The sequence below is a fragment of the Acanthopagrus latus genome, chromosome 16 (genome assembly GCF_904848185.1).
Source record: "Acanthopagrus latus isolate v.2019 chromosome 16, fAcaLat1.1, whole genome shotgun sequence".
NCBI lineage: Eukaryota > Metazoa > Chordata > Actinopteri > Spariformes > Sparidae > Acanthopagrus > Acanthopagrus latus.
Genome location: NC_051054.1, coordinates 22,326,361 through 22,345,413, shown reverse-complemented (window position 1 = coordinate 22,345,413; position 19,053 = coordinate 22,326,361). Strand labels below are relative to the sequence as shown.

Here is a 19,053-nt window from a genome sequence, read left to right as displayed (position 1 = left end):
CCTTTAAATCATTCTATGCTGCTGTTTGCCATCCAGGGCAGCCCTATAGAGAATATCAGGCAGCTACAGTGTAAACAAACGGTATGCTATTCTGCTCCTCAACAACAAAGGCCAGTCTACAACTAGAAACCTCCTATTTTCTCTTGCCATATGAAATGCAAATAGGCCCTAAAACCATTTAATCCTGTAGTCCTCACAACAGCGTATTCCATATGCAGAATAGATAAAGAGCTTAATATGCGAGGCATTAATATGTGCATAGAGCTTCATTCAAAATGCATGTCTGCATGCCTGAAGTATCAACGCTAGCAAAGCGAACATGTTTAATGAAGATACTATGAGGAAAGTACTCAACAGCATTGACAGACTGGGAGCATTGTGTCAGTCTGACTGAAACAGCGATGATCTCTATTATTCCAAAGCCAGCCAGGCAGTGCAGTCTCTATGGGTGGCATACATAGTGTCTAGCTCTCTTATGAAAGTTATAAATCAAGAGGCAAGACTGGAAAAAGTAGCAGGTCAAGATTTGAACCGTGCCCTTGTTTGGTGTCGTAGCCCCGCATGATGGCAGCGCTATCAGCTCCACAAACCACAGCGAACCTTATCTGACTGCTCTGAAATAATCTCACTCGTACAAAAGTTGTCTGCCTTCACATCAAGCAGCAGAGCCGCGGAGGGCTTTTTCTACCAAACAGCACATCAAAGAAACATGATTCTGGACAGAAGGCTTCAACAAGCCACAGTTGGATTTAGAGACGAAGTCACAGACACACCCGTAGCAGCGAACGTGGAAGCTGAATCGAGTTCCTAAAATAAGGAGGGGGAAATTTTCGCAGAGTGCGAATGAAAAAATGTCCATATCTCACAGGAAATGGTGCATGCTTTGCAGTGTTTAGGGTGGCTATTGCTGACAAATGTTTGAATTCAAGATTTGAATATATTTTCCCCTATAGGATGTCCGACATGGATTTAGTCATTTCCGCCCTTCCTACTCGAAAAGTATTTTGTTACGTTCAGATGACAGGGTTGCACTGATTGCAGTCCTGCCTCAGATGTGGCAGCAGGTTTCTTTCACATCATTCAGGCAAACCTTTCATACAGCTGATTGCAGGGCATGGACCTAATCAAACAAATTGATTCATCTGTTCAGTGATTCAGCCAGGTGACCACAGGATATCCTGCTTCTATACCTCCACTAAAAAACAGAGAACGGGACAAGGTGGCTGTTTTCCTGGTCAGCATCCGACCATTATAGTAGTTAGGATAAGGGTCCCCCATTTTAGAGAAAAAAAGGTTCCTCCATCTTGAACCGCACTAGGCAATCAGCGAGGCCATTTGCCTCGGAGACTTAATTCTGGGTGAGAATTTGAGGGGAGGAGATCAAGGTACCAGCAAGCATATGATGTCAATCATGGGAAAGCGGTGCTTACTCTGGTACTGTAGGGCTGAGCAGAGAAGGGAAGAGATGGAGAGGAACTGGATGTTATGAATTCCACTCCCTCTGTGTAGCCATTGGTGGTACAAATTAAAGAATGACCCCTGCTGGTGGTTCCACATTTTCTGCCAGTGAGGGGTCTGAAGCCACTGAGCTGAACTCTCCAACTTCCTCAGTGTAACCACAACAGGACTTCATTGCTCAACACCAAGGAAAGAGGCGCAGCCTTTTCAATAAATTTATGTTTCATTTCAGCCAACGGTGAGTTTCCACCAGTGGCCACCAGCACAACAAGGCTGCCGTTTAGACCAAGCATCTCGACGACACCCCCGACGATTGGCCCCGAAAAAGATTACTGTAAGTGTTTGAATAAGAGAACACACACTCACACTGTCTTTGAATATGTTTTCTCTTTGTCTTTCCAGCACTCTCCTCCACTTCATATGATTCTCTCTTTCTCACACACACACACACACACACACACACACACATATTCTTGCATGCATTAATGATACACAATTATTCCACACATGCTGAGCATGCAACAAAGTAAGTGTGCCCCCTGCTGGTCTGCACCGCGCTCACAGCCAACCGAGTGCTGCAGGGATCTCCTTTGGCATTAAATGGAGCAGGACGGGCAGTTTTGAAGTGTAAAATCCTCCAATTTGTCTCCTGAGAATGTCAATGGAACCACTTACACAGACTTGACATTTTCCACCTAGCGCTCTCTCACTTCTCTGCTTCAAAAGGAGAAGGACAAGCAGAGATTCAATTTCTATATTTAAAGTCGTAAGTTACTGTCATATCAAACCTGCTCTAAAACACATTTCCTTAGCTAGTAGTTTTGAAACGCTCGAGGTAGACTGGACTTGTTGAGCTTCTGTGCCGTAAGATATCAGCCAGTCCCATTTTAGAGTTACACTGTATGGTCAGTCTGTATTTAGGCATACTGGATACTCCTTTCATCAGAAATATTTTGCTGACAAGCATGTAACGACTAAGCACTTGTACAAATGTTGAATGAATGTGAACTTTGTCGCACACTTTGCAGTTTTCCATTTCAAACTGATGATTGGTGTAGACAGTGTTCTCACACTCCAGGATTGTAATTGCATTCATCTATATCTTGTTTTCTCTCCCAGGCAGCATAAAAGGCTTTTGTGACATTCATACGCTGTTAAAAACTCTGCAAATCAATTTCAGAGAGTACAGAGGCTGGCCTTCCATTTGAAACTGAATCACAGACGCACTTCAGGCCCTGTTGTCCATCATCGCGTCGTGCATGCGATAAACGTATTTGTGCAACATGAAAAAAAAAAAATGATCAGGTGTCTCTATTTTGTTATCCAAGGACATTGTACAAACAAATCACTATTTTAATGCCACTATTTGTCTGTTGTAATGTCATTCAGGGATGCACAATAATATTTGCATATCACCAGCATCATATCAATATCATATGTCATATCATCAATATCATATCATATATAAAATCGTATCAACTTTTCTCCTGACTTCACACCTGGTAAGATTATGACGATGAGGAAAATCACTGTGCGTCTGCATCTGCCAATGGGCTGTCCTAATTCGAAAAGGCACAATGATGTATTCATTTTCCTCATGATAGACATAGTGTTCTCAGCAGTTAGGTGGATAAAAGTATTGGAAATATCACCATCACTATCGGCAACTGGCCAAAATGAGTTGAAAAATATTGGCATATCAGATATTGGCCCAATACCAATATTGAAATCCAACATCATGTCTCCCTTGTTTAATTACATGTTCAGAGGACAATATAAAAATTGTCCTGGGAAAGAGTTTCCACATCACTGAGTGAAGGGGAACTGAAGGGGATGATTTTACCCTTCAAAGTCTGCTTATAGGTTGAGGGGAGTACTGCAGTACATGTGCAAAAAGTTTTATACAAGTCTTTTGTGGCTCCAAAGGGTGCTGCCTCAAGTGATGTCAGTTACACCAGTTAGGGATCAAGATGCCTGGTTTGAAAATGAGAAAAATATGGGCGTGTGAAGCTTGAAAAGAGAGGGCTTACTGGACTTCTGTAGACCACTCCTCATCTTTGCCTGAGGATAACGGGCAAAGTCTACATAAGCCAGTGGCCAGCAGGTTTGCCAAGGAAGAAGAATGGGAAAAAAGATGATATTTCTGCTTCTGCTACATTGGTTTTGATCCTCTTTTTTTTTTTTTTTTAACTTCCCATTTTGAGTCTGACAATGTTATAGAAGAGTGATGCTAAATCTTTGGAGTTGTCCTTTAATCCAGCCAGACAGCGCTCCTTTACTGACTTCCTTCATTTAACATACAGCGTCCCTTCTGCTGAACAGCTCCTGTTGACCAACTTAGACCTGACACATCACAATATAGAGGTGATGTTTGATCCAACATGGACTGCTAGTCAACTTAGCATGTGAGCGCCCTAATATGTTCATTTCCTGATCTTTTTTGTGCAGAGACTTGTCAGACTGAATGTCTGTGATGTGGGTCAGTCTTTGGTCTTGAACACAGAGGCGTCTGTTTGCCTCTCTGGGCTCAGACGGGGACAGTAGAAGATCAGACATCAGTGTTTGGCCAGCTAACATGATTTGATAATGTTACAGGATTATGCATTGAAACGGAGCCACAGGCATGGGTCACTCAGCAAACAAAGGCTACTCTGACAGTCACGCTGAGCCGGATGCCATCTGCGGAAACATTGCACATACAGTGTTATATAAAAGGTATTTCATACAGGGGAGTGTGCTGCTGAGATTTAGCTGCAAGGGCAGCAACAAAAAGGTTATTTTAATGTGCTTACACAGGTAATGTTCAATATGGTTACAATAAAGCCAGCTGACTTAAATCTCCTCAGAGAAAGATGGGACTTTGAGATCACAATGCTTTCGCCCTTGTGATTATCATAGATATTAACTCGGGAGGGAGAGAAGTTGAACTTGCAGTTGTACCTTGGCCATTTCAAAGACAGCCTTGAGCGGTTAACATTCGCCGAGCGTCTCCCTTCTCCTCTCCTCGAGCTGATGCTTTGACGTCCGTGGGGCAGGACAGCAAGCCTGATGAGGGTTTTAGCTCAGCAGACCTGTCACTCCGACAAGGCTCTCCTCTTCCCCCGACACACTCAATGATTAACCCCCACCGACGTCGACGTCTCTTGTCTCCTCTCACTCGCCCCTTCATCTTTCCCTTCACTCTGCCGCCATATCGGTGTCCAGCACGTTTTGTTCGCTTATGTTTGGCCATTTGTTTCCCCATCTTCTCCATTTAAAAGCCGCGATTGACTGTCTGTTGGTTCACATTACTGTCCTCCCACCCTCATCGCGTCTGTCTGTCAGTGCTCCGTCTGATCTCTGTCTGTTGTCCTACTTCCTCCCCTTGCTTTCTTTTTTTCCCCTTCACCACGACTTCACCTTCATTTTTTTACTTTCTTCATGTCTCTCCCCCCTCCCCCCGCCGTCTCCATTGATTCCCAACTATTCTGGCAGCAGTCACTTTCATTTCTCACTGCTCTCACAACTGTGTGGCACCCGCCTCTGACTGCTGAATCATCAGCTGCGTTGGGGCACAAAGTGGAAAAAAGTCAACCTAGATGAGCTTGCTTCACTTTCTTTCTTTGATTACCTCTCCTGATGGGAAAGAAATGTGTCGCTAACCTCAAGATGAGTGTGGGGCTTATTTTACTCTGGCCATTCACTGTGTGTGTGTGTGTGTGTGTGTGTGTGCGCGTGTGTGTGTGTGTGTGTGTGTGTGTGTGTGTGTGTGTGTGTGTGTGTGGATGAGAGAGAGAGAGAGAGAGAGAGTTGTTGACTAAGATACCCATTTCCAGGTTCTTTTGAGACAATAAAACAACATCCAACAACACTGTCACAGCGAGACACGTTTCGTTATATTTACACCTTCTCTGCAAAAGAATGGCAGTGCACGCATTAGCTTCTTTGAACAGACAGCACATTTTCATTTCAAGGTGTGCCACTTCCGCTCATACAACAACGCACGACAACAAAAGTTCTTTGGAAGGGCTGAAAACTGGCATCAGATCAAAGACAGAAGGGATGGTGATTGAAATAATCCCATTGGCTCTTGAAAGTAACTGACAGCAGATGTTGGTCCCAGAACATTTTGGCCATGCTCGTTAATTAGCTGTAGAGTGTAGAGATGTGAGTCTATGCTTCACTCTATGCTTGTTCATAAACACTGGCCTGCGGCAATCAGTTAGCTAGTTGTTGTTACTTTGAGTTTTAAAGGGAGAACATTAGTCACCAAGACAGATATGAGACTGATAACGAGCAGTGCAACACAAAACAGGCTTTTGTAATTAATTGGACTCTTGTGCTCCATAAGCTTTGTACTTAGCATTCAGAGCCATTCATGGCGTGCCAGCCTTGATCCATCTTTCTAATCGCTGGCCCAGGGAGGACAACTGTCACAGGATAAGGAGCATGTGGCTACATGCTAAGAGAGGAAAGCAGCACGAGACATGAGAAAAACAAGTACGGATGTCTTTTCTTTGAAGGTACTTGTACTACCATTGCATGCATTTAAGATCAAACTGTAAGACCTGGCAGTAGTGATTGAATATGATTAAGATCATGTTATGCATTAACTGTTCAGCATGGCATTGCTGTACACTACTCTATTGTGTGCTGCCACAGTAATGTTCGAAATCTCATACACTTAACCAAAAAACCAGTGGTGCAGACATCAGTAGAATTCAAAGGAACAAACACAGGATGTTGAGCCAAAGTCTTTATTATTATTGAGAATACTTGTTTTGTAACATGTCAAATTAAGGCTTCATCATCTCCTGATTATCAGAATGAATTGTCTTTTCATTTTCTGTTTGAGTGACAGCGTGTTTTTACCCTTGCAGTCACTGATCAGTTGTGACTGGCTTATTTGTCCCGTCTGTGTTATTTTCAGTCATAACAGATGCTGCGATGGCGGTTATTAAGAGCATTTAACTCAACATTTGTCAAATAAATAAGAAAATTATGCCAAACCAAGGTGTCGTTTAAAGCAACAAGATATAATCTCCTGGAGAAAGACAGTTGATTGTTGAGTGTCATCCCTAGATTGTCAGCTTCTGACTCTTTGGATTGCAGATTGGGTCAAACGGCAGCATTAAGTGCCAATATTTGACAACTTGGGGATGAAACTCAACCATCAACTTTCCCCAGTTAGTTACATTTTATTGTGACAGTAGTGTTGTGATGCCAAAACTGAGAATTCTTTTCACTGTAAACCCCCAGAGAACAACAGTTGCATGAGGGGCTCTGACACGTAGGAGCTGTGTGGAAATAATTTTTCTATGGCATTCGTGTAATAAAAATATGCTCTTATTCTTAGCAAGTGTTCAGACCCAAAGGGTATAAACAATGCAGTGGGCACTGGGGAACAGATCCCTGAATTTAAGGCTTATCAGATATCAAGATACTGTACAGTGGCTTAGAATATTCTGAGACAGGATTTTACAACTCCGGAATGTTGCTGTGGCAGCAATTCTTTTAGTTTTGTGACAGCAATCCCAAGGTACACAGCAAAAAAATACAGTTCAGGTTTCAAAGTGAACCTCCAGGAATGTAGGCTTGCTCCATATACCACATTAGGCAAAACACGAACATGGTTTTGACCAGGGCCCCTCTTGCATTGACATCCCCCCGCTTGTGTTGACAGGCTGGCTCCATTTAAATAAATGGGGGAGTCGTGTTCTGTCGTGCCGGGCTACTAACTGCCTGGCATAGTCCAGCCCACAAAGTTCTAATCGGCTCAATTGTTTCTCCAACTGAGAAAAGAGTGACATGTTACAAGGCTATTCCATTCATGGTTCAAGTTGTGGGGGGGGAAACACCACAAATAAAGAAATTTATGCCAAAAGCTGCCTTCAGATGACCATAAATCTGCTCTTGGCTCGCTGCTATTTAGGGCACAGAAGACATGATGAAGAAGTGCCATTAAGCATTAGACTTAGCCAAGTTTGTAAACTATATGCCAGTTCACAAACCTTAAGGCATCACCTGCCTGCTGTCATTTCACCATGCTTCACTTTCCATTGCAAGATCACTCACAGCTGTTGTCACTGGTTTCCCTTTGAAAGGTCAGCAGAAACTGAGGTCACATTTGAAATTATTTGACGTTTGAGTCATGCCGAGGGAAGCAAAGTCTGCCTCACTGTGTGCCGTAGGAAAACAGCCGCTGATCATGTGCGGGCACCTTTACAATTCATTTGAAGAGCAGTTCAACACAACTTTCCTTTTTGTACCAAGTGGTGATCATTTTTTCAAGAAACTGAAAGAGTCTCAATGCTTCATTTAAAAGTATTTGCAGGCTGGAGTGGAGCACTGAATGGCTTGTTTTGTTGTAAGTGATTGGCCTAAGGACTCGCTTTGTCATTCAAAAAGAATGTGATGCTTACCGTAGTCATGTTGTATAGTGTTCAGAGAAGATAAAGACTCCTAGAGCATTGCTGTCTATATAGAAATGTGAGTATCTTTGTTTGCCACTGTCTCTTGCAATCCCTGTTTCTTTGATGGAGGCCAGTGTTTTATGATGATGGCAAAGTTCACAGAAAAGGAGATTCGTATGATAGTCAGGCAGAGAGAGAGAGTGAGAGAGAGTGTGTGTGTGTGTGTGCGTGTGTGTGTGTGTGTGCAGCAGGTCAGAGGGGCTGACGAGTGTGCACACCACACTTATTAGAGAATACTATGTGAGAGCACATCTTGTTTTTGTTTGTTCTGCCAAGTGCCCATCACAGAATGGCTCATTACACCACTTGTGATTGTGTGGTTGCATGTGTGCGTGTGCGCATGTGTGTGTGTGTGTGTGTGTGTGTGTGCATTGGAACCCTCTCATATTGATGGGCTAACCAAATCGATCAGCTGGGTTGAAGTGTGAAGCCACACCGCACCCTAGGGAGATGGGAGAGAGAAAGTGTACGGGAGGCTTCACGCAGCGCTAACGTCAGAAGGTCGAGCTCACTTTACCTAACAAGGACCTCATTCATGTCAAATAGTGTGGAATACACATCTTCTTCATTACTCCTTTTTTCTTAAGCATATCCTACCTAAACTGATTGCCATCTCACAGTAACCCATTAAGTACAGTGGGATTTAAGACTAAAGCACTGTTTGGCTTTGGAGGCTTTTCTGCTCCACCGATGGATTTATTTCCAGCCGTCTTAACTCTTTTTTTTTTTTTTTTACCTTGTTGGGTGCTGAAAATACCGACTTGAGGGATCAATTTACTCCTGCTGGATGGGAGCCAGGCAGAACACCAGTCACCCCCCACCAGTGTTTATTTTACAGTAGGAGTGCATTTGCTAAGACCAGGCTTAACTCCAAATCGCTCTCTTACCATAGTGGTCTTTAAAGTGATTTTGAAAGTAGTGGCCCGCTTGCAATTGCCTCTGCTGGCAACACTTTACCAAGCTCAAAAGAGCTTTTATAGAAAGGAATGCTCTCGGACCAATCACAGTGAGGATCAGACGGACAAACGCAATGCTCGACATGCAGTACATCTAATGCTAGCCCTCGTTTGGATTGGCGGCAACAGAAACAGGCCCTCGAGATGAATGTTTTTCCGTTGCTCTGAAATGATTACATTCCAAAATCACATCTCTTCTCTCGTGAAAGCACATTTTTGCCACAGCTCAACTGTGGATGATTAATAAGGCATACAGGTACACACTTGCTAAATATACCAGCTTTCAGCAGTTATCTTCCTCAGTCACAGGAGGTGGATTTTGGCGAGAGATCCTCGCAAATACTGGGATCTCAATTCCTGGGTTCCCGCTCTAATAGGCACTACACAGCAGGTAACTCCAACAGCAAAAGGTGCTGTGGTGAGAGCATCATAAGCTTAAGCTGTACTTGTCTCATGCCAGCCCTCCTCTTTGCCGCGTATCCCGTCAACATTTAATCAGTTTACTTTAAAAAGTGAAAAAAGCTCAGTCTGTAAGTTTCTTATCACAAACAGTGTTACAATCACGTAGAGCTGCAAATCAGAGGCTAGAAAAGACGCTGGGTTGTTTTGGTGGAGGAATGACTTTGACTTGTGTCAGATTCGCATCCCGGCTCCGAAGTGAATAATAAGTAGTCTCCGAGCGCTCACAGCCGGTCGGAGTGAGAACGAGGAGCGGGAGAAACAGAGGTGCTTCACTCCCTGGTGTCTTCCCTGCTGCTCTGTGTTCATAAGCCTTAAATCAGGATTTAGCACTGCAGTGTTAAGTCCGTCCACGTCCAACTGACAAGACTAATCTCGTGCTAATTACAGTGAAAAGAACTCCAATTAGCACCGACACATGGGATTACACAGAAAATGAGGAGGAATTTTTGTCACCTGTGATCCTGTCGCCACGTCCCCTGTTGCACTTGTGAATCTGATGATAGTAGCAGCTCATATGAGGAGCCCACAGAGTGCCATCCCAATATGCGCTAATTTCCTTCATATCTCTGTATTTCAGTTTTATCGATGCGAAAGTGGAGGCGTGGGGAATGTTGAAGTGGTGTGAATGTGAGACAAAACTGTAACGAGCCTGTGGTGCACTGTGAATTTTCAGCCGCTCTGTCATCTTTAAGTTTGCCTAAGTGCATGAGTGACTGAATACAGAACCTGTTCCTCCACAGCTGCGTGCTCTTATTGACTGTTAAATGTTGGGTTTTTTTTGTTTTTTCTTTTTCCCCATGTTCTCCATATGCAGCCAAAAAATGGATTTTTCATACCTGTGGAGCTGTGGGACCTGAAGGCCCGACTCCCACTCAGTGCCTCAACTCCTACAGGAACAGCAATGTCAACGTGACAGTAGGCACCCGAGGGCCCTTCAAAGGCATTCAAACGTGGCGGGTCCAGGAAACTGGCACCTACAGGTACGACTGTTGCCAGAGTATAAAGCCTTAGAGCACACATCAAACCGTACCATTATTCATACAACACCCACTCTGTAACAGTTGGGTCTCTTTTTTAAGGGCCTGAGTGGATTGTGGGGCCAGTCATTAGGTATATTCACTTGGCGCCATAAGCAGTCAGCATACAAACGTAAAAATGCACACTTAACCTTTTTTTTTCCTAGACATCAGCACGCACACACACAGTTACTTTAACAGACTCCTCTTCATGCCCACCTTCAGTCCTCTGTGCATCAACAGTGCATCAGTCTTCCACAAGCAAACAGAGAAATATCACTATCAGATTTGTGCAGGAGGGAGCAGAGGCTAGAGTAATGGCAACTAAATAGCGTGATTCACTGACTCCAAAATCCCCCAAACCTCCCGCCTCCATGGCTACGCTGGTGGCCTTCAAAATACCTCAACAATCAGCCTCGGCACCTTGACCTCACACTGTGTTCTGCTGTAGGATTAATGCTGTAATATCTACCACCTTGTGGAGGGATCAATATTCCTCCTGTGGGCATTCATGACAACATGAGGCGTTTAACTTGGATCGGACTTGGACGGTTCAAACAAAATCGTCTCTGAAAGCTGCAGGCCTCCCACATCAACACGAACACAGACAGGCACACACACACACACACACACGCACACTTGTACACACACACGCAACCCGCTGCGCTCAGCCAAAACCCTTGAGTCTTAAAATACCTAGCTAACAACAGCGTGGACTGTCTTAACACATGTCCTGGAGTTTTAGAAAAACACCTTCTGTCTCCACACAAACTCCAGACTTGTGGTCTAGATGCAGGCCCGGTTAAGCTGGCAGAGTCTGTAAATGAAGCTGACAGACGGCCACAGAGATGAATATGCGCTCTGCATCTCCCAAAAGTCATTAGGCAAACAGCTGAGGTAGCTACTGAGCACTGGGCAGCGTTCTCTCTCCCCCCACCAAAAGCACGACCACCAGGGAAGAGAAATATCGAAGCGCTCCAAAAAACCAATCAAGTTGTTTTTTGTTTTTTTTTCGTCCTGGCAAGAAAACTGGAGCATTTGAAATGACTGTCTTCTGCTACAAAGGTGTGTGTATTCTTATGTCTGTTGGTGTGTGACTGTGTGCACACGCACTCTGTCGTCTCAGCCTGGTTTTGTGTACGTGTGTTTTCAGAATAGTGTGCCACGCTAGGTCGAAATATTTTCTTTATTAAAATCAGCCGGGCTGAGAGTGTTTCCAAATGAATTTTGTTTTTTATTTAATGTTGTGCACTGCATCACAGGAGTAATACACAAGGACTGTTTATCAGCCCTGAGCTATCTCTCATGATCAATACTATACAGCTTAGAATACACAGTAAATACATTTTCCCCCTCGCCCATAAAAAAAAAAAACCCTCAAACCCAAATGCAAACAGTGAAAAATGTAACCAACATCTCATTTCCTGTATCATTAGGATAATTATCCTGCTGATGAGATTTTTAATACGTGTGTTGTTTGTGTCTGTGTGTGTCTCTACACATTACATCCCCAGGATAACAGCCTATGGTGCAGCTGGCGGTCGGAGCGTATTGGCCATGAGCCGGTCACATGGTGTCTACATCACAGGAGACTTCCTGCTGAGAAAGGGCGAGCAGCTTTACATCCTGGTGGGGCAGCAGGGAGAGGACGCATGTCCCAATGTAAGTGTTTTAAAATTCCCTGTAGTTGTGCTATCATGTTGTAAAAAGATCTTCAGGTTCATATGAGGGCCTGCAGTCTACAGTTTGTCAAAAGAAATGACAAATTGTTGCACACTCAGGCCTCCTTCAAGATCATGATTGTTGATTGAATAATGCAGATTCAATTCATGCATCTACTTAAAATAACTGTAGCTACTGTGTGTTTTCTGAATTATTTTTCCTTATGGAGAGTCAGTTGCTTTTAAATGGATAGCTCTGGAAAAATACCCAGAAATACCCCTTTTTCTCTCAGTTGCCTAGAGATGCTCATCTCTGTCTGTGTTTGATTGACAGTGGCTGACAGAGCAAATATACATGGGGACAGAAAAAAAGCAATTTTTCCTTCAGCTGGACTTAAACAGGATAATTTTCTGAAAAAAAATCTCTCTGAAATAAAAGGTTGCATCCAGCAATTCTCCACCTGAACTCTGAGGGGGCTCCTGGACCTCCCCTTGGATAAGCATGCTCTAAATCGTCACATTTTACAGCCACGAACAACTGTTTAAATCTGCGATCGGAGCTCACAGTGATCTCCCCGTTGTCTCTCTTAAGTTTACTTCTGTTCTTTTGCCAGGGGTGGCTGTCATCCATTATGCTCTGGAGTTTCTTCACTGGCAGTATAGCAGCTTGCTTCCCCTCACAGTTCACAACACTGAGACTAAACCCCCACACAATCCCTCTAGTCACTAGTGAAACCATCCATCATCCGCTACTTAAACGCTTGAAAAATAAGGCCTGTCCTGCCACTGAATTTCAGGGGGGAAAGGGGTTGGGCGCCAAAATTGGCACTTATCATTTTATGTTACATTAGAGGAGGAAATTATAATAGATCCTGAAATATTTGACAAGACTAATAAGTAGAATTTAGTTTGTGGATTGTATATTATACATTTTTTAAGGGCTTGTGATACAAAGTATTAAGAATAATACATTGACAGGAACCATCTCTTTGTCTATATATTTAGTGAGGTACATTAATTAATGAACTAGTTAAAGCACTTGCACTTCACTTTGGATAGAGCACCAGACAGTGACAATATACAAGCGAAAGATTAGGTTAAAAAGATTTTTAAAAAGAAGTGCAAAAAGATTAAGAAATGAAAAGCTTTTATGAAAAGACAGAGGTCAAAACAGCCTCACATCAAATGGAAATGGTTGCTTATTCGCAATAGCTGCGAAACACAAACAGGCATGCGTCCAAATCACACACAATCAAAAACACTTGGCCTGAAGTCAATGACAACATTTTTGCGTCAGAGATCTGAAGTTGCAGTTGCTGTAGTGTTGCACATTTTCTTAATCTGCATGTGTATGTGTGCACATGCATGGACACTTTTTTGTGACCTTTGCAGCATAAGGCGTGAACTGAGGTTAGGTTAAGGTTAAGGTCAGGGTTAAGGTTAACGTTAGGCATAAATTGCTTATAGTTGGTTATACTTAGGCTGCGCACAGTTCAATATAATAGTCCTAACATTAATAGCTGCACAAAACTGTGTGTGTGTATAACACAGTTTGTGAATTCCTTTGGAAGTTATGCACCTTTTCACAAGAGACCCCTCCCACTGCCACGCCCACTTTAAGTGGATTAGCATTAACACGAACATAGACCACCATACACACATGCACACACACATGAAATCTATGCAAAATTCCAGTCTCTTAGGGATAAAACTGTGGCCAACAACGGGTGGAGACATTTTTGCGGACCGCCTGACAGAGCGAACTATAAAGCTGTTGGTCGGAGCTTAAAATACAAGTTTTAAGAAGTGAGTTTTAGGAAGTGAAATATCAAGAGATGCTGATCCAGCAGCCCTCTTGTTTTACAGCAGTTGTTCCAGGACATGAGGCAGCTGACGTGTTTGTTGTGCCCTGTGGCTGTGCTTTCAGGAGGCACAACGTCTAGTTTAGCAGGCAGAGGTCCTTACCGCTGTTAGCCAGTCATTAGTTTTTAATGATATGTCTTGAAGTGCTCAGTACAGACAGCAGAGAGGGACTGGGCTGTTCCAAAATGAGACTGAAAGTCATTTAAGGCTCCTCTTCTCCCCCCCACCCGCCCATTCTGTAAAGCAAGGAGCGGCAACTCTCTCCAAGGGTCACTCTGAAAGTGATTTGTGCTGTGGAACAGTTTTCTCGCACCTTTCCCTCCCTCTAGTGAGGGAAATGATAGCCCCCTTGTCCTGACAAATCCTCCCTCTCTCTGTGGGCGTCTTTCTCTTTCTACCATGTACAGACACACACACACTCTCACACACACATACACACACCCACGCACACAAACACACACACTCAAACTCAAGTTTAAAGAGCGGAGTTGCAATGACAGAAACGGGCGTGTGATGAAAACTCTCCCTGAACATTTGAATACGCTGCCTCCCCCCCCCCAAGCTGTCAATTGCAGTCACTTAAGTCCCGCCCCTCAGCGCTCGGGTTCAGACAGATGAGGCAGTCGAGGGAGCGATGAGCGACTGTGAGAGCGAGTGAGTGTGTGTGTGTGTCTGTCGGCGTGTGTGAGCAAGGGGAGGAAACTTCTGCCCTCTCACTCACAGAGTAGACTGGCTCCAGGCAGTTCAGCATGATAGCACACACAAGGCAGACACATCAATTCACAAAACCTCAGCTGTGGCAAAACCCCCGCATCCAGCATCATTTGCCAGCAAAACATCCACTTTCATTTCTACAAAGAGGCTTTATTTCTGGAAACAGATTGGAACAGCGACAAGCTGACTGAAAAATGAACTGCGCAGCTTTTGACTGTTTAAACAATCAGTTAAAACGACAACGATGAGCAGAAACATACGGAATGTGAAAATAAATTAAATATTCTAATAGAGATACAGCTCGACAAACCTTAAACTCTTTGGATGATACATTTGGGATAATATTACTCTCATTTAATTAATTTCATTGTGTATACTACTTCTGCCAAATCTGCCCTTATTAACACATCTTCTACATGCTATGATTAACTATTCAGTATCGAGGTGTTCAATCTTAAAGAGCAATCGAGATCTAAAATTGCCAAATTGTCCCCTAATTCAGTAATTTAGTAGATGTAGTATATGGGGGTTTTTTTTAATTCCTATCAACCTCCTTTACTCCACTTCAGTTGCAAACAGCCTATAAATAGAATCTTACTGCATCAGTGACATTATGCCATCACTGTGAATAGAGCACTGCCACATAATAAAAATAATAATAAAAAATAAGGGTCAACAAGAAAACTCTCTGGAATTGTATTTGTAAGGGCCACATTGAGCCCTGCTTCTCAGCTGGCCATTTCCTGGCAATTCAAATGCTAAAACCTTAGACTCACAGCAGCTGGGGCTTGGCAACAGCTCAGCCTTCTCATACACAGCTGACATCCATGAAAAACAATTCTTCTGTGAGCTGACATCTCTCTTCCTACCTGCAGTCCAACGGCATACTGAATAAGATCTGCCTGGAACAAAGTGGCCCGATGGTGAACAAGACTCAAGTGAAAGGGGGCGGAGGAGGAGGTGGTGGCGCTACGTACGTGTTCAAGGTAAGGAGATGGTGAGGGAATGACAAACTCAGGGACAGGACAATATTTTATATCACATACTTAGGAACTGCACATAATTTGTAGTGGCTTTGATTTGTAGGATATTCCAGTAAAGAATAGGTGTCCCATATATCAAATTGGCCCAGTTTCTCCGTTGCTAAAAGCAGAATACAAATTACGCTGCAGGTTTGAGAATATTGACATGTTGTCAGCTCACTGTTATCATTCAGGCATTTCATATTATTGAGATAACAGTAGTGGTCTGCTGTCAATCATTATATCAACGATCCTGAGACATGAGTCGAGAATCCACCAGAGACACAAGCTATTTTGGGTCTCTACTCTCATCACTGAACAGATAAGCTGACCGGCAGGCTGAGTATTCACAAGCCAAAGTATTTCTTTTAAGAAAGTTTGATAAATATGCGAATTTGCTTTCTTGCCAAGGGTTAGATGAGAAGAATGATGCCACCATGTTCATTCCTTGTCTGTCTATTAAATATGAAGCTAAAACGAGCAGCTGATTAACCTTTCCTTATGTGGAGTACAGTTTCTTGGCCTAGGGACTTGGCCAGTCCAGCATAATAACCCCCCGTCAAGTGGGGAATTGCTCTTTTCACACCAAGGTTTTTGAATGAATTAAACAATCGAGATATAACGTGTTGACTTTGGAGGTGCTCGTAGGGAGAATTGACTGTATGTAACTTCTTGGTCTGAAAAGTGAAGCCAATGCAGATTGGATTCTTGCTAACAACCAGCAGGCGGCAACTCTACTGGTTGCATATAGAATTTTAATTGTATGTAAGCTTATGAGGACGTAGCCCTACTTCTCACTTGATTGATTACCTCACGAAACGGCTTCAATAGAGAGTATTGTTTTAAGTGTTAGTTTGGAGTCTTCTTCAGCACAGCATGATGGTCGTTTTGTAAATTGTGGTCAAATAGAGGAAGAAGCGGGGTATGTATTAGAGTTTAGCTACTTTGTGATTTCTCAGGCAGATACAATCAGGATATTCTCCCATTCCCTAGCCTTTTGTCCAAATATGGTCACAATATGGCTCCCAAAAAAAAGAACAAACAAGGTGATGTCCATGAAGCCACACTTGAGGGTTCAGAGATTATTTAATTCACAAACCAATGGGTGAGGTCACAGTTGCATTACACAAGACACCTTTAATCTTCCCAACGCTAAGAAGCAAAGAAGCGTGTTCCTCAAAATGTTCAACTACTGCTTTTGAAGAGCAGACCCCACTACATAACTCTAACTGTGACCAACAAATGACCCAGGTGGACAAGGGAGTGTACGTCCCCCTCATCATCGCCGCTGGGGGAGGTGGCCGGGGTTACAGCAGCCAATCACAGACCCAGCTGGAGCAGATGGACTATGACCCCAACCAACTGGGACGCAATGGGAAGTCGCACGCTGCAGGTACACTGTACACGGCTTTGATGTGAGTGTGTTGGAACCATTTGTATGTGCGTGCAGCTCATTATTGGCGACATCATTTACGTGAGTGTTAGTGAGAGAGCTTGATGCAGGAGAAAGATGCGGTGTGGTGTGTATAAGATATTGAGACTTTTGTTGAAAAATGAATGAATAATAGAGAGCGGATGACTTTTATTCCATTACAGCTCTGTAGAGAATATGGCTCATGTTCCCCCACTTTAAAATGAGGAAGGCTTTGTCTATCCTGTTCCCTCAGCACGCACACAAAGTAATAAGCTGAGTTTACAGATAGCCTGAGGTGGGAGTGTTTATTTGCATGTCTACCTGTACTTGTAAACACATCCATTTTTCCTGAAGGTGTTTACCTCTGTCTTAATGCAGGACTTTCGCAGTCGTTCCACCTCTGTGCGCCAGTGTTTGTATTTTGGGTGAAAAACAAAACACAGTGTGGCCCTTCTCATGATTATTCATATGGAGCTCTCTGTCCCCCCCGTCAGTGCCGGGCAGAGCTACATGCTCCATTCTGCCAGTGCAGTGCTACGTTAATGCTCGCTTCAGGTTCCATTATTCATGTGCTCCGAGATGACGAACAGCCCAGAAAACATAAGATATTGATTTTACATCTTCACAAAGCCAGGGGTTTACTTTTGAGGAAACCCGGTGAATGATAAATGAAATATTCAGCATGTCTGGGAGGGTTTATTGCTAGTGTGGTGAGATGTGCTTTGGGTTTTTGTTTTTTTTTTGTTTTTGTTTTTTTGTTTCGTTGTTTGTTTGTATCTCTCAGGCTTCACAGGAGGAGGAAAATGAAGAGGGGAAATTAAATTGGCTAGTGTCTGGGAATATGGGAGGGATTAGTTTTAACTTTATTTGCTATAACTTTAATCTCCTGTTACCAGAGCTCTTTTAGGGGATTTTTAAGTTTTTATGCTGTCTTGTTATCACTTATAGGGGTTTGCATGCGTGTGTGTGTGCATGCATGCTTGTGTGTGTGTGTGTGTGTCTGTGTGTGTCTGTGTGCCTATAGATATACAACATCCACTCAGTTTAGCATAGTTTTTTCCCCCATTTTATACATAAATACTCACTGGCCCAATCCCAATGTCTGTGGGATTCATTTTTACTGAATTAGTGAGTGAGAGAGGCAGCAAGAGGCTGAAACGGTAGAAATAGTAAACTGGACAGCACCTTCACTTGGTTGGTCACTCGTTGGTTTGGGACTTTTTATTTTACGTTTTAAAATATATAAAACATGAATAATTGAATGAATCAGATATCATCATTGGCATTGACGTTTTATTATCTGTTGTTCTAACGATTTGCACTGGGTGATCAACACACACTGGGACAGCCCTAAGCCTTTACCAGAGACCCACAGTCTGTGAGTGTGGACATTGGGATTGAGCCACCCTCTCTGTCTCTTCCTCTGTCACACACTCTGATTCCCCACACAGCGCATAACTCCACATCATATCGAAGGTGTGTTGTGTGTGTTGACAGGTGGAGGCGGAGGTTGGAATGACGGTGCTCCTGTCAGTCAGGGTGGCAGACCGCTGGTGCTGGGAGGCCAAGGAGGGCAGGCCTGTCAAAAGTTCTGGCAGACCCACGGCGGCTTTGGGGGCGGCGGGGGTGGCTGCATGTCCGGCGGCGGTGGTGGAGGCTACAGAGGTTAATACTGAATACTTTTTTTCCAGAAAGTTTCACAGAGATATTGTCTTGAACTTTAAGGTATGACCCAAACGTCCCATAGTGCCATGTGTGTGTTTTATATACTGGATGTGACAGAGTTAATAGATCAGGGGATCAGGCTGAAACACAGACAGCTGCATGTCCAGTTATTCTATTTGTTCAATCAGCTGTATGTCGTTATTGATGTGGCCATACATCATTCAAAATACGACACCTTGTATTTCTTTGTATTGAATGTATATCATAAAGTAGTAGTGTAAGATGAATGTCATCACAGCAGTGGAAACATATGGCAAAAGAAAAGAACACAATGAAGCAAACTGCAGATAACGATAGAAGGATGCATTGG

General features: G+C 43.4%; 1 protein-coding gene across 2 annotated transcripts in view; it reads left to right on the top strand.

Annotated features, from left to right (window-relative positions):
* The window catches only part of alk (ALK receptor tyrosine kinase), a 322,469-nt gene that overhangs the window by 281,952 nt on the left and 21,464 nt on the right, over positions 1-19,053 (top strand). For both annotated transcript variants that reach the window (XM_037072734.1, XM_037072733.1), the window contains exons 11-16: positions 1,691-1,792; positions 10,143-10,308; positions 11,859-12,006; positions 15,458-15,568; positions 16,856-16,997; positions 18,516-18,683. In XM_037072734.1, coding sequence (XP_036928629.1) covers positions 1,691-1,792; positions 10,143-10,308; positions 11,859-12,006; positions 15,458-15,568; positions 16,856-16,997; positions 18,516-18,683 — 837 coding nt within the window. The remainder of the gene's footprint in view (positions 1-1,690; positions 1,793-10,142; positions 10,309-11,858; positions 12,007-15,457; positions 15,569-16,855; positions 16,998-18,515; positions 18,684-19,053) is intronic.